We start from the raw sequence: 14,436 nt of genomic DNA, 5'->3' as shown, positions 1-14,436 counted from the left end.
CTTTCAGTACTCTAAATAAGGTCAAAACATCGCAAAACACAAAAGTTAATACAATAGTCACGTGGGTGTCAGGAAATGTCACAGGTGCGTCAAATTTGTGACTGGGGCTTTACTTTCAAACATCGGATCTGCCTGTTTTTTATAGGTATCCTGGGTTGGATGTCCCCCAAAAATGGGCCTGTCTTGCAGCAGATTGCCAGGCAACGTGCCACAAAACCGCATTGGTTTGATTTCAACTACAAGTTGCCTAGCAACTGAAAAGGCGATGAACACCATCGGAAATTCATCCTCGGAAAGGCAGCCGCCAATTTGAATTTGTTGTAGGCGCTGTTTTTGTAGCCTGTAGTAGGTGTGTGCAAGGCAAAATTTTGAATTGTTTCAGACCTGAAACACGTTGCAGTGTCCACAATATATATACGGGGTATAATACTTTCTTGTTCCTTTTTTTGTGCACTTCTGTAGCAAAAAATTCTCAGTTTGTAGCAGTTGAGTTCAGTTAGGTACTGTAGCAACTTCACTATCTCAATCTTGATCTCTAGCAAAATACCTCAAAGTGGCTTTTGAATCTAGTGCCCTGTTTCACCGTGCTGCACCACGCTGCTGCTGGCACGCTGCTAACGCTGCTAACATGATCAATGTTCACAAGCTGACATGTCATGACGCCATATTGTTGACGTAACTTGTAGTTCTGGCGCACAATTGCCGCAACATTAAGTGACGTTTTTAGCCTAAAAGTAAGACTTGATGCAGTCAGGATAGTATATTTATTATTAAAATATATTTTTTGAATATGTTGTTTTTAAAAGAACCAAAGACTAAAGAGCATGGCGTGCTGCTATCACAGGTGAAACAGGGCCTAGGTGAAACTTCTTTATACTCTGGGTGAAACGCAAGGGCTCCGCCACCGGGACGACTGAGTGGTGTGTCAGTGTCCCCCAATATTTTACATTTTAACATTGCCTATGGGTGCTGCATGGAAAGAATAAACTTCAAACGGCCTTTGTCCCCCAACCATCGGATCGCTACAGAGCCATTGGTGAAACTTCAGATTGAGAAACTGTTTATAGCAATCCAAATGCTGCAAAATGTATAGTAACTGCAGTTAAATTAAGGCAGCTATCCAAGCGTCAGTGGCTTGGGTGGCATCAGGCATGGGTTCTTGGGTTTGCCAGTTTCTAATATCTATTAAGTACCGTAAAATGCGGTGTTAAGGGACAGTTTTGAGGTGTTTTGTTATATAACTTAAGAAGAGTTGGAGATAGAAGCTCAAGCATAGCATCAAATTATCAGAATTTTATGTGGAATGTGGTGCTTTACATGCCTGTTACATTCAAATTTTAAAAATACATGCCTGCATATTATTTTTTATTATTTTTCTTCACTGTCCCTTAGCACCCCAATGTGGGGTGTTAAGGGACACCTATATTATTCCAAGAAATGGTCATCAAATGCCCACATTGGGGTGTGAAAGGGCACACATTTTGTTAATTGAAATGTTAGGCATATTCTGTCACGAAACAAGTCAGGCTTATTCACCACTAGGTAATGGCCTTTTTAGCCAATTACATGTAATGCAGTTTATGCTTCTGGAAAATGTGATAATTATAAGGTAAATGGAACAAAAAAGTACCCTTCTGTCTGCTGTCATGAACAAAAACCCACGTTGAAGCTAGTTACTTGTCATTATGCTGCCCTCTTTGTTTTGACATTTTTATGATGACAGATCACATTATCTACATCAGTCTCCATTGACCCATCATTGTAAAACAGTGTTTAGGGAGTTTTAATGTGTTTTATTATATACCACTTGAGATGAGATGTTAAGAGATAAAAGCATGAATTTGCCAACATTGTATGTGGAATTTGGTGATTTCCATGCCTACTGAAAGAAAACTTTATGAAACTATATTAAGATATTATTTTTATTTTTTCTTTTCTGTCCCTTAGCACCCCACTCCCACCTCAAAATATGCATGCATCTGGAAAAGAGGAAGAGGATGATGAATGAATGGGTGGATTTGTATAGGTTTTTCAGGAAACATGTGCAATACATGTGACAATACACCTATGCATTCATTTTCCCTGTACACCTACTAGTTTCTGTGGTACCTACACACAGAGTTTTGGAGATGTTTCAATTTGGTGAAAGTGTAGCATGATTTTCAAAACCATTTTTGAACCAAATCATTTGCATGAAAAACCATGCCATTTTTTCCTATAGTCAAGAACAAAACAGTGGCAACTACCACACTCAAGTTTTTATTTAACCTTCACAAATAAGGAACTTAACCCTCGCCCTGGCAGGGGGGGGTCGATGCGACCCCCCCCTAAGGTTTTTCGAAGATAGCGTAAAAACGGCGGCGCGCAGCGCCGCCAAATTTGGCACAGCCTATGGGGCAGCCTTTTTACATATGACCTGAAAATTTCAGGTCCGGGTGACCTTGGGTCAGGTCACCAGGTCAGAAAAACCGGTACAAGGTCATGGTCAAATTTCAATTTTCTTTTTGCACCTGTCCAACTCACAGTTTTGCACTGATTTCCTTCAAACTTTCAGGATGTGCTAAGTTCACCGAGTTGTATAACATATAGTTCGGGTTTTTTGAGGTCACTGACCTGAGGTCAGTTAGAGGTCATTACGTCGTAATGTTGAGCCTATGGGAAAATACTAAATTCGGAAAATACTGAAGATATCCACTTCATTCTATCACTTTTGTGCTTTGAAACCACAGTACTTAACAGCAGGTCACTTGGTGCTTCTTTGTTTGGTGTACTTATCCATGGGTCAGGTCAAATGAGGTCAACTGAGGTCAAATGACGTTTTTGCCAATAACTTGGCACATAATGACGCTAGAGCTTAAAAAATGGTATCATTGTGTTCCTGGTGATCAGCCGAATCGAATGATATGCGATATGATGCAATTTGGTTAACTTTAACTTAATTTATTAATTTAAGTTTACTTAAAATTTAAGAAAAACTTTAAGTACACTTAAGCAAGCTAAAAAGTATATCATTCGATGCGCCTTGACGTGCTGAGCTCACTGGTGCTTTTCTTTTTGCTCTATCTTAATTAGATCAAAAGTTATAAGCGAAAAACTTTTGACCTGTTTTTAGCGAAATTTTTACATTTATACCCTCCAAAACCCCCCTAAATATTGACCTAGAGCAACCAAATTTGCACAGGGGCGAGAACTCCAGGGGGCCCACCTACCTACCAAATTTGGTGTTTCTAGGTGCCATAGGAGCCAATCGCGAGGGGGGGGGTCGCATCGACCCCCCCCCCCTGCCAGGCCGTGTTATGAAAAATGCCCTGCCAGGGCGAGGGTTAACATGACTCAAAGTTTTTCCCACGCATGACGCAACTGTCCCTTAGGTAGCACCCCGCTGTCCCTTAACAACCCATTTTATGGTAACAGCAACAGCTGGGTTTACATAGGGATAGTTACAAGCTACAATCCTCTAGCCCTCGCCCGCACATGCCATTTTCCCATCCTAGAACGCACATGGGGGGGGGGGGGGTGGCTGCCACCCCCGCGCCATTTCGTTCGTGTTGGAGATAGAGCTTAGCGGTAAGGACCAAAAAGATTCTTTGGGAAGAGACGAATCCAATGATACCCAGTTTTACCTTCTCAGGTCAGTCATTGACCTTCCAGTCCAGGTCAGGTCAAACTAAAAAAATGTTGCTGTTTTGGGTCACCGTTGGATATCAAGCGCGTTGCTTATCATATACCGATGACGATACCGTTTTCTGGTGCCAAGCCAGCTAGAACCTCTTTGTCACCTTTGTCACATTACCCGACCAGGTTTTTGCTGCTGAGGTCATTTCAGGTCAAGTTAGGTCAATGTCAATGATATGTGTTTGTATGTCTGTGTGTGTCTGTGTGTATACTGATGTGTGCACCGATTGTTTATGTGTCCATATTACATGAAATCATGATCTGAGAAGCTTTTACCAAAAATGCAGTCAAAAACTTACCAAAAAGTAAATTCAGCTTGCCTAAAATGCAATTATCTTCGATGACCTAGGTTGACCTTGACCTTGACTTGGACATCTGTACATCGTCGAACATGTTCTATGATAGGTGGGAGGTAAGACTGGCAAAAAAGGCCGAAATCAAGGTGTCAAAAGCTCACAAGGCCCATAGCCAACGCAAGATGTTGAGAATTGGCCATTTGGGTCATGACATGACCTGAAAAACAAGGTCATATCTCCGAAACCAAAAATCATAGAAACTTGAAATTTTCAGTGGACATCAAAAAAGGATTGAGGAGCAGCTATACGAAAAATCAGCCTTCTAGCTCTAAAAATGTGTTGAGTGCAGAGCAGAAAGACTACCTGGGGGGGGGGGGGGGGGGTGGCGGCAACCCCCCCCCCCATGTGCGGGCGAGGGCTAGCTCTGTCTGTTCCCTGATGTTGCAAAACATGCCGATGATGCTTTGCAATTTACAAAATGAACTCACCTAAATATACTAAAAGAACTGCATCAAAATTATCACAGAAGAAATGAGCTATAGCCTTGACAAAAATTTTATGTAACCGGGCATAACTTCGTACTTTTTTAGTTGTGGTTTGTATCAATTCTACTAGGCTGGGAAACATTCATAATTCTTCTAGTTATAGTTGTATCAGAAGGTGTCTTTACCACAAACTGAGTTTTTTTTTTTGCTGTAGATTGATGACAAAAAGCCACAATCTCACCAAAAAAATACTTAAGATTATGAATTGTGATATACAAAATGCTATGGAAGTAGTGAGTTCTGCTACAAAAGTACGGCAATTGCCCCATTTTGAGTAATTTGCTACAAAATGAGCATTTTTTTGCTACATGGTTAAATGTAAGCCTATATATACAGGGTTACTTTTAAAGGGGGGGAAAGAGGGAATTTCCCCCCTTCGAAAATTCCGCTCCCCCTTTCAAATTGTGTCATAATGGCTAGGGAGGGAAGGGGGAATTTCCCCCTTTCAAAATTATTTGTGAGCCCATTTTCAATTAATTCGCTATTCAGATTCTCTTGTCATCGTTATTCAGATTCTAGTCATCAATTAACGTTGCTGGCGCTAAGATATTATCAATGATTGTGGGCAGTGGCACCGCCCGGGCGGAACTTAAAATATCCGGAACTCCAGATTTGACCCGATACCGATCGGATGGTCGGTGGGACCGTCTCTTGTCTTGTCTTTTCGCACTCACTCAGGGGTGAGGGGCGGATCCAGCAAAACTCTAAGGGGAGGGTCATGATTCGAAGTGGATTCAGCTCAACGTATTTCGGCCACTTAATTTTGGTGGTGCCCTAATTTCATTTTTTGGACCTGAGGTTCCACTGCTAGGCCGCAGGCATGCCCCTGGCAGGTTCGTGGTGCCGCTGGAAGAAACATGGTGCCCCTGACAAGCCTGAAGTGTCCCTGACAGGCCCGTGGTGTCCCTGACAGGCCCATGGTGCCCCTGACAGGCCCAATATGTGCCCATGCGAGGCCGGTGGTGCCCCTGCGAGGCCGGTAGTGCCCCTGCGAGGCAGGTGGTGCCCCTGGCAGGTCTGTGATGCCCCTGGCCCTGGCATGTCTGTGGGGCTCTTGCGAAGCCGATGGTGTTCCTGACAGGACTGTGGTGCCCCTGACAAGCCTGAAATGCCCCTGAAAGAACCGTGGTTCCCCTGACAGGCCCAAACTACCCCTGCGAGGCCGGTAGTGCCCCTGGCAGGCCTCTGGTACCCCTGGCAGGTCTGTGGTGCCCCTGGGAGACCTGTGGTGCTCTTGCTAGGCCGATAGTGCTCCTTACAGGGCTGTGGTGCCCCTGCCTGACAAGCCTGTGGGCCCCTGACAGGCCCGGGTGCCCCTGCTAGGCCTGTAGTGCCCCTGGCGGGCCTGTGGTGCCGCTGCTAGGCCGCTGGTGCCCCTGGGCCCAGACAGGACTGTGGTGCCCTGACAAGCTTGAAGTGCCCCGACAGGCCCGTGGTGCCCCTGCGAGGTTGGTGGTGCTCCTGGCAGGTCAGTGGTGCCCCTGTCAGACCTGTGGTGCTCTTGCTAGGCCGACGGTGCTCCTGACAGGCCTGTGGTGCCCCTGACAAGCCTGTGGTGCCCCTGGCAGGCCTTTGGTGCCCCCGGACTCCGGAGGGGGGGGGGGGTCATGACCCATATTTGACCCCCCCTGGATCCGCCACTGCACTCACTGGCATATCGGCACAGGCGTCGGCGTAGAAACCGGCGGGGGACGGGGGTCATGACCTCCCCGAATTTTATTCCCCCTCTCGACTTTTCCTGTAAAAGTAACCCTGTATATACATTATTCATATCTAGGTACTCTACCTACTTGCTTACAATTTGCAAATTTGGTTTTGAGTAGGATACTGACTAAAAATAAAAAAAAACTGGAGATAGGGCACCACCAAAATTACGTCGTCATTACCACGTAATTTAAACTCAACGGATTTTGGCCACTTAACCCGCGCCGGGCCGGGGTGTGTGTGTTTGAACACCCCCCCCCCCCACACACACACCTGCGGTTTTTCGCAGATATCTCAAAAACGGCGGTGCTCCACTGTTGGTGCATCTTTTCCGCACATGTTGTGAAAATTTCAGACCCAGGTCGCCTTAGGTCAGGTCACCAGGTCACGCCAAGTGACCTCACCTCAGAAAAAATAAGAATGCTCGTCATAGCTACACCGATTGATCGATTGCCTTGAAACTTTCAGCGATTGATTAGAGCAACATTATCTATAAAGTGTATATCTCGGAATTTTGGTATCGGTGACCCAAGGTCAGGTCAATTTTGCGGCCTCTACAGTCTCCATTATAACTCAATGGGAGAAAATTGAAAGGCGTCTGTTTTGCACGAACGCTATGCTAGACACTCGCAAACATCGAGATGTAGGTAAGATTGACACACTGAACCGGAAAATGGCAATTGTGACCTCTCGTTATGTCCCCGAGGTCATCTCAGGTCACGAACAGAATCTAACAGTTTTTCGCTAATAACTTCTGGTAGAGGCGTGCGAGAGCGCTGAAAACGCCTTAGATGTGTTCGGCTCGACGTTGTGGATCGACTGATTGCAACATGACCTTTTCCGGTCAGGTCATGACCTTGACCTGAGGTCAAATTTTCAAGTTGACCTTTCAAGGTCAAATTATAGTTCATTCGACGCGTCTCGACGAGAGGAACACGATGCTGGCAAAAGTAATGTCATGGCTCGTTTGAGTCAAAAGTTATTGCCGAAAAAAAACGCTTTTCGTAAAAACGGCTGTTTTTGGAGTTTTTTGCCCTCTGGAGGCTAAACCGTTGACAAATCTGAGAGCATTACTCAGAAAGGTCTGTAAGAGGGCTATCGAATGCGCTTTTCCGCGACGCTGTAGCTCTATCGGTTCCCGAGATAGCCGTCGGCAGTTTCCAAAATGTTGAAATAGTCAACATTTTACCTTTGGTGACCTGACCTTTGACCTGATCCAAAAAATGACCGAAGTGTTTTCGTCCTTATTTTGGGCGTTGTTTCGATTGCCGCTTACCGCGTGTCGCTACGTGGCCCAGGAGCTGAGTTAGAAGGGGGGGTTCAGACACCCCCCCTCCCGGCCCGGCGCGGGTCTGCGCCAACTTCTAACCGACCCATTGCTGATGTCAGAATTCACTGACCAGCGTTGAAATTACGCTCGTTGTTGATATTCAATGCCCCAAGTCACAGGTATTCACTATGCTGAGGTAAGGGCGTGGTTTGTCGAAAGCACACTTTGGCTGCCAAATGCAGATCTGCCGAAACCAACTGGCCAGATGTTGATTCGGATTGAACAAGGTGTACCTACTTGGTTTGTCATGACATGAAGGATATGATTAGATCTGACATTGCATGTTAGTGTTCTTCATTGGTTTTGTCAATCCTGACATTTTCTTCTTGGTATTATCAGAACAAAGATAATAATGATCAATTCTGGAATTATCTGTCTGCTAGTTAGGTAGTAGGTACATTTATCAAGTCGTTTGAGATAACTATAACAACAGCCTTTGCCCCTTTCAGATGGAACTGGCTCCTGAAGAAATGGATTCCCTGCGTAAAGAAATGAACTCTTTGCGTGAAAAAGTGAATGGACTGGAAGGGGAAATGGATGATCTTCAACAGGATATGGCGAAAGTGAGGGAGGAGAAGGCTGAGCTGCACCTGGAGGTGGCGCGCCTGCGACGGGCGCTGGTCGAAGAACGCACCGCTCGCCAGGTGGCTGTGAAGGAGTTGCGCCAGGAGGTCCGCCGACGGTCGGCGCCCTCCGACCGCTCACAGGGGTGAGACCGAGAGGCAGCAGGGATGGCACGGGGGGGGGGCTAAAGAATACTGGATGGGCTTAATTCGGTCGATGGTACGGTGCTGTGTCGGAAGTGAATACGTCTGGAACTAACCTCCTAATGACTGACCTCTGATTACGTCACACCACGTCACGCTGGCGTCATCTCGCCACAGTGACGGCGAGGAGGAGCTGGCGCCACTGAAGGACGACACTTGTGACAAGGGTGACGTCATCAGCGACTGTGACGTCATAACCCCATCTGCGGAGGAGGCGCCGCCAGCAGGCGGTAGCTTGAAGACGCCTGTGCCTAACATCTACCACCTGGACACCGAGCTGTTGAAGATGGTGCTGAGCAAGATGGACTGCAGGGAGATGTTCCGAGCCAGGCGGGGTGAGTGTCCCGGCGACTGCCGAGGTCCTACTTCACTATTACCTATGCACCAGTCGATGTGATGCTTTTCCTTAGCTAACAGAGACAGGTCAGTACTTTTTTATATAAATTTAACTCGAATGTTTGAATGGACAGACCCCGACCGAATGAATGAGACCCCGACCCTACGGCCTACCGTCCGATTGCGCAATTCCGGGTAACAGGAGAATTTAGATGTCAAAGTTTAACGTGCCCTTCAAAGCCGGACACGGCCTGTCTCACTCAACTGACTTCAACTGGCTGCGGCTGCTCCTACCAACCGCAGACCATCCCCGTCAGGAGTCTCAAATATCGAGTGCCGGAGCGACTCTTACCCGAGCTCTCACTACCGAGAGTCCAGCGCTCTCCAACTTTAGGGACAGTACTGAGGAAGTCTGGCTGGAAATTTGCACGTAGACGTAGGTAAAGGGCTGCTCTAGACGCGAACGGCCACCCTGAGATGATTATCACCTTCTTGGTAGAGTTAGAAACGCTCCCTGTACGCGATTTGACTCCGAAGCTCACCGCTGACATGCCAGCCGTTTGATTTTGCTCCGTCGGTGCCGACAGTCTGCCGTCGGTGGCGGTCCGCAGTCGACGATATCGTCAGCGACTGTCGGCGGGAGCTAACCGATCAGCAAACCCGCGATGGAAAGGTCCCGGCGCCGGCCACGAGCCTGGAGCTCGTATTGAAGGTGCAGGACCAGCCGAAGATGACTGAACTGCAGGCGCCGACTGAAGAGACAGACACCGACCTCCGACTGGTCGGTGAGTCCTGTGTGAAACGCATTACACAGTACACACGACATAGTACGCTTTTTTGCCGCCGTAATTGTCATACATCGTTCTGACAATGTCATCACTACGGGGAGTTTGAAAGTCATGTGGCACGTTCATCATAATCAGCAACATTCGGTTTCTTCACTGACCGATTCTGTATTCCAGCGTCCACCTGCCACGCTCTGGAGAAGGCGGACCTGTGCGGCTTCAGCTCTGCGGGTCTCCGCCCTGCGGCGGCTGGCGCGTGCCAACGCCTCCAGTCTGCGTGAGCTGACGCTGCCGGCCGGTGTCAGCGACTGGCAGCTGGAGGCGCTGCTGGAGCCGCTGAAGGCTCTGGAGCAGCTCGATGTGAGCCCACCCGTGAACAGCACCGGCAAGTGGCTGCGGCTGCTGCCTAAGTCGCTGAAGAGACTGGACGTCACTGGTGAGAGGGACTGTGTCCTGGTGTGTTGGACGTGGAACGCGCGAGTTACTTGCGCTTTTGCGTCAGCATAAATCCTTTTAAGTTTTCGTTTTGTGAGTTTCGCTGTCGTAAATGATGTAGGCTTCTTATAAAAAGATGAATTGCCTCATAGTGACAACGGTGTTACGGTTGGTATGTGATTAATATTATGTGCATCTTCAAAGTGTTGATGATGGGGGATAATGTTCTTCTCCACAGGGTCGGGAGAGACTCGGGGACCGTTAAGGGTGTCGCAGTGGCCGACGTCTGGACTGGATGTTGTTATCCAGCAAGGCACGGACACACTCCTGGACCAGGTGGCTGTACTGGCGACCCGCACCGTCACAGGGCTGGCACTATGGGGTGAGCAGCAACAGCACGAGCTAATTGTCTCCCACGGCTTTCCCAGAATTACAATTGCCGGTATAGCGTGATGACTTACGAATCGGGCTATATTACCCGTACATACATAGTACATACACAATGTTCAAAAACTCCATAGCGACTGTGCAAAAATAAATTAAAGGGAAACTATCACCTTTTTCATTTTTATAATATTGCACAATTCGAATTTTAGAAGTCGTTCTGTGCAGGTTTCAGACTTACCGGATTCTTCAAACACGATCTTTCGATAAATGACTCCAAAGTCGCTTGCGAGTCTAAAATATGTAGTACGTGCGAAAAGCCTTCATCACTATTTTCATGATGGCCGACGGCGAAATTGTCACCTTGAATGGCGCACTTCATACATCTACCTATCACGCAATTTCCGAAGGCAAGCTACAACTTTAGTTTTTCAATATAAGCCTCACGCCCGTTCCACATTTAAAGAAAAAGGCAAAAGAATGATGCCAACACACAACCAAATACCTTCGTACCATACCCGAACGTTGAATCTCGTCAACCCGGCTTTGTTTACCTACTTTTGCGGCGTATCGATTCGCCGGGTCCAAAGCCGGGAATTCCGGCGTCAACGTTGAGTGAATGGTACTAATGTATTATTTTGTTGATATTCGGCAAAATCGTAAATTAACTTTTGATTTGAAGTTTCGTAGAGAAGCTCCGATTTCACGCGATTCAAATATAGTGATAGTTGAGGAATCTGGTGGGTTTTAACATAAAAATAGTACAAAAAGTACGTGAAATCCCAATTTCAACATTAAATTACTCGTGACTCAAACCGAATTTCGAAAATCTGATTTCAGTTTCGTAAAGGGGAGTGCTGATTCTACCAAATATCAAATTTTGTATTTTAGCTGACAATATACCTTTAAGTCTTGCTGCACGCCCACTCGAAAAGTCTGGAGGGGAGGGGGCAAAAAATAGCCCCCCCCCCACCAGGGCGCCCGGCTGGGGTCCTGGATTTCCATGCCCTACTGGGGTGGAGGTAGGGGGGTGTCGTCACCGATAGCCCTTGGGTTAAAACGCGCTATCTAGGGACATGCTATAGCCTGTGCAGCCCTGATCCACGATGTATTTAGCGGTTTCTGAAAAGGAAAATACATTAAGCAGACTGCAGGTGACGTGCGCGAATTCCGTTGGTGGATAAATGGGTAACTACTGACATACATGGAAATGGAAGTTTTAACAAAGCGAAGCAAGTAAAGACTTTCAGACCAAGGCCATTCGAGGTCAGATCACCAGGCCACTTCAAGTGACCGCAAGTCATAAAATGTTTCAATGTATGCCATAGCTACACCGATTGACCGATCGCTTATCGCTTTCAAACTTTCAGCGATTGACCAGAGCAACAGTGTGTACAAAATTTATATCTCGGAATTTTTATATCGGTGACCTAAGGTCAGGTCAATTTTCCGACCTCCCCATTGTAAGTCAAAGGGTGAAAATTCAAAACCGTTTCTTTTGGAAGAAAGTCATTCTAAACACTAGAGTGTATCGATTTGAGGGTTTTTATTCCAGATTGAGAGGAAACTGTCAGATAAAGTGGCGCTATATATTTGTAAGTAAGAAAAACACAAAATCGGTGTCCTGCGGTCAGTATTCTCTGGTCCGCGCCCACTTCTTTGAGACCATCTCGCCGTAACACGGGCTCCTATGGGATAACCTACTAGCGACATCTAGAATTGTAGGTGGCGCTAGCGTCGGCATGACGTTTTAACACAGTTTGTGGTGTCTGATGCTGATCTTACTCACTCAATAGCGTTTGTTTTCCTTAATTGCCCATAATAATTTGTTTCAGACGTCTAGTTTAACAACTTCAAATGACAGAGGTTCCTTTGACATACTTCATAGTATAAAATAACAAAACACACAGGGAGTGTGGAGTTTTAGCTACACATGTGCCTATTTTGCCCTAGTTTTGCTCTCGGCTCTCGGCCTAGGCCCTGTTCTGTCTGGGGCAGATCGAAACCTATCTTATACCTTGGTGTGTATAGGAGAGCGTTACATGCGTTGGAAGGCTTGAATGGACTTTGAATGCCCATATATGTATCATTATCATTAACAGCATCAAACCGCATCTATGCACTTTTCTCCTACGCTATGTTTTCGTGCTGTTCTCATGTCTCCTGTTCTATGATCACTGTATGTTTGTCTGGGTCACAAATGGCCATTGCTTTTGAGCAAAGTAATAGAAATACCCTAAAAACTAAAGTGCATTGCGTACACCAGTGCCTATCGCGCACCAGCCCAGTTCACCGTCAGTTAGCAAAGAGCTCTTCATTTAGTGCCTGTGACGCTTGAAACGGCTGAGCGGCAACAGAGGCAAAGTGTGTACAGCACATGAGTCAAATAATAGGATTCTGGATTATGTATGAAAGCAATGGTGAAAGGTATTTTATTAACTCGGTTGGCGCGGCGGAGAAGGACCGACGTAAAAGTCGGTCTCGTCATTGGCCTCGGCAAGTGCGCCGAGCAGGGCCCGAACGTGAGCTAGCTACAGCAGGGGTCATATCACGGACTGGTTGACAGTCAATCTGTGCCGGTGACCGGGCTCTTGCATGTGATCCTGTATTAAAACACCGCAGACTCACGAGTCCTGGTTGACTGTAGCCGTCTCTCGCATGCGGCAGTTCAGTTTGGTAGTATGCCTATTCCACCTACATAGACGCACCTGTTCGGGTACAGATAGTGCGCTGTTCCGGTACAGACGGCACCCGTTCCGTGCTTCCATCCTCAGGATACTGAAATCCTTCTCCTCCACGCCGAAACCCCCTCCGGGCTGGACAGGCAACTTTATCTCATGCGGGCTGCTCCCTTGGAGCGGTACCGCGGCTCCCGAGGGAGCGCACCCCGTAGCCGGGTGCAGTGAGTACTTTGGGGATGGGTGGCCTGTCCTCTGGACGGGCTCAGCCCCGGCGACCCATTAGGGTGCCTGCCCAGACCAATGTCACCCCCTAATTCCTATCATCCTTCCGGCTCTGAAATGGTCTTGTCGGACCGAAAGAGCCTAACCCAACAAAACAAACAAACAAACAAATACAGACGGTATCGCCGGGTCTCGAGGGGACCGGTGACGGCACTGTCGCCGCCGTTGGTCGCGGTGACACGGGCGGCGGGAAAGTCACCGGACCTGCACCATAGTACGGTGAATGGTTGGGCCTTCGCCGGCAGTAACTATTTATTTGGGATGCGAGCTGTATGTAATACTACCAGCGCACGATATTCACCGTCTTCGCCGCGCGGTAAGAGAGGAGCCCACGGCAGTCCGGTAGGATAGGCTGAGTTGTGACAAGTTCTACCCCGAAAGTGACCACCTTTGGGGCACTGAGGGACCGCTTGACGTGGCCACTCGTCGGTTTCGGTTTCACCTACTGGCTACTAATTTTAACAGCAGACGTTCGGAGACTGCTAAGTGGGTTTGTTCGTTATGCTTGGTTAGAGCCTATGGGTTAGTCTATTCGAGAACATTTTAGGGCCGTGGTATGATAAATAAATGAATTAGCGGGGAGAGGGCAATATCAGAATAAAGTCGACCATCGGGCACCGGCTGTGTGCCGCAGCGTCTCAGTCAAAAGACACCATAATGGCTGCAATGCTCTGAGTCAGGCTAAATGCTGGGATGATAAAACACGAGAGGGAGAGGGCAATGTAAGGTTCAATCAACCAAGGCTCAATCGGTTCAATCAACCACTGACGACTAGTCCGCTGTACCGCTGGGACGGCATTTCAGCGCCGGGACATACTGTTTTGACGGCAAGTCACAACGGGACAGACTAGAGCATACATTTGTTGAAATGGTCACTCCGAAGCTGACTTCCATCGGTTGTCTGCTAGGCGGACCGTTAATCCGGAACACGGAGAAGTGCAAGCAAGGATGATGGTGAATTAGTCGTAATATAGGACAGAAAGCAAACTGGCTCACCAGTCACCAGTTACCGAGCACCTGACCAGTGTCCACTTTGACATTTGGTCGCTGGTAACACAATTGTACCGGCTATATGATGTACATAGTCCTTAAAGTACGATGCGGCAGGAGCTCAGTTGCTAATAGTTGCCTAATCTACTATTTACTTGTTCGTGTTTAGGAGCTCAGGGCGCTAATACATAGGTAATGTGTATTGTGTTATGTGTGATAATGTGTG

General features: G+C 47.4%; 1 protein-coding gene across 5 annotated transcripts; it reads left to right on the top strand.

The window, feature by feature from the left end:
- The first annotated feature begins 205 nt into the window (after positions 1-205).
- Positions 206-9,866, top strand: LOC122366887. 5 transcript variants are annotated; one of them, XM_043339537.1, is made up of 5 exons: positions 206-224; positions 8,000-8,259; positions 8,435-8,652; positions 9,241-9,438; positions 9,616-9,866. In XM_043339537.1, the coding sequence occupies exons 2-5, from the start codon at positions 8,000-8,002 to the stop codon at positions 9,717-9,719; spliced, it is 780 nt and encodes a 259-aa protein (XP_043195472.1). In that variant the 5' UTR covers positions 206-224; the 3' UTR covers positions 9,720-9,866. The 5 variants fall into 5 exon arrangements, with proteins under 5 accessions (XP_043195472.1, XP_043195475.1, XP_043195473.1 ...); XM_043339540.1 differs by lacking the exon at positions 206-224 and adding an exon at positions 323-349; XM_043339538.1 differs by lacking the exon at positions 206-224 and adding an exon at positions 326-345.
- Positions 9,867-14,436: the final 4,570 nt, after the last annotated feature.

The sequence above is a fragment of the Amphibalanus amphitrite genome, unplaced genomic scaffold (assembly GCF_019059575.1).
Source record: "Amphibalanus amphitrite isolate SeventyFive unplaced genomic scaffold, NRLGWU_Aamphi_draft 000837F_arrow, whole genome shotgun sequence".
NCBI classification, from domain to species: Eukaryota; Metazoa; Arthropoda; class Thecostraca; order Balanomorpha; family Balanidae; genus Amphibalanus; species Amphibalanus amphitrite.
Note: the sequence above shows the minus strand (reverse complement) of the source record. Positions and strands in the feature narration are given on the sequence as shown.

Coding starts and splice junctions, on each gene's coding strand:
- LOC122366887 (XM_043339537.1), top strand. CDS start 8,000: ATGGAACTGGCTCCTGAAGAAATGGATTCCCTGCGTAAAGAAATGAAC. Junction 8,260..8,434: donor CCCTCCGACCGCTCACAGGG/GTGAGACCGAGA, acceptor ATCTCGCCACAG/TGACGGCGAGGAGGAGCTGG. Junction 9,439..9,615: donor CACCGACCTCCGACTGGTCG/GTGAGTCCTGTG, acceptor TCTGTATTCCAG/CGTCCACCTGCCACGCTCTG.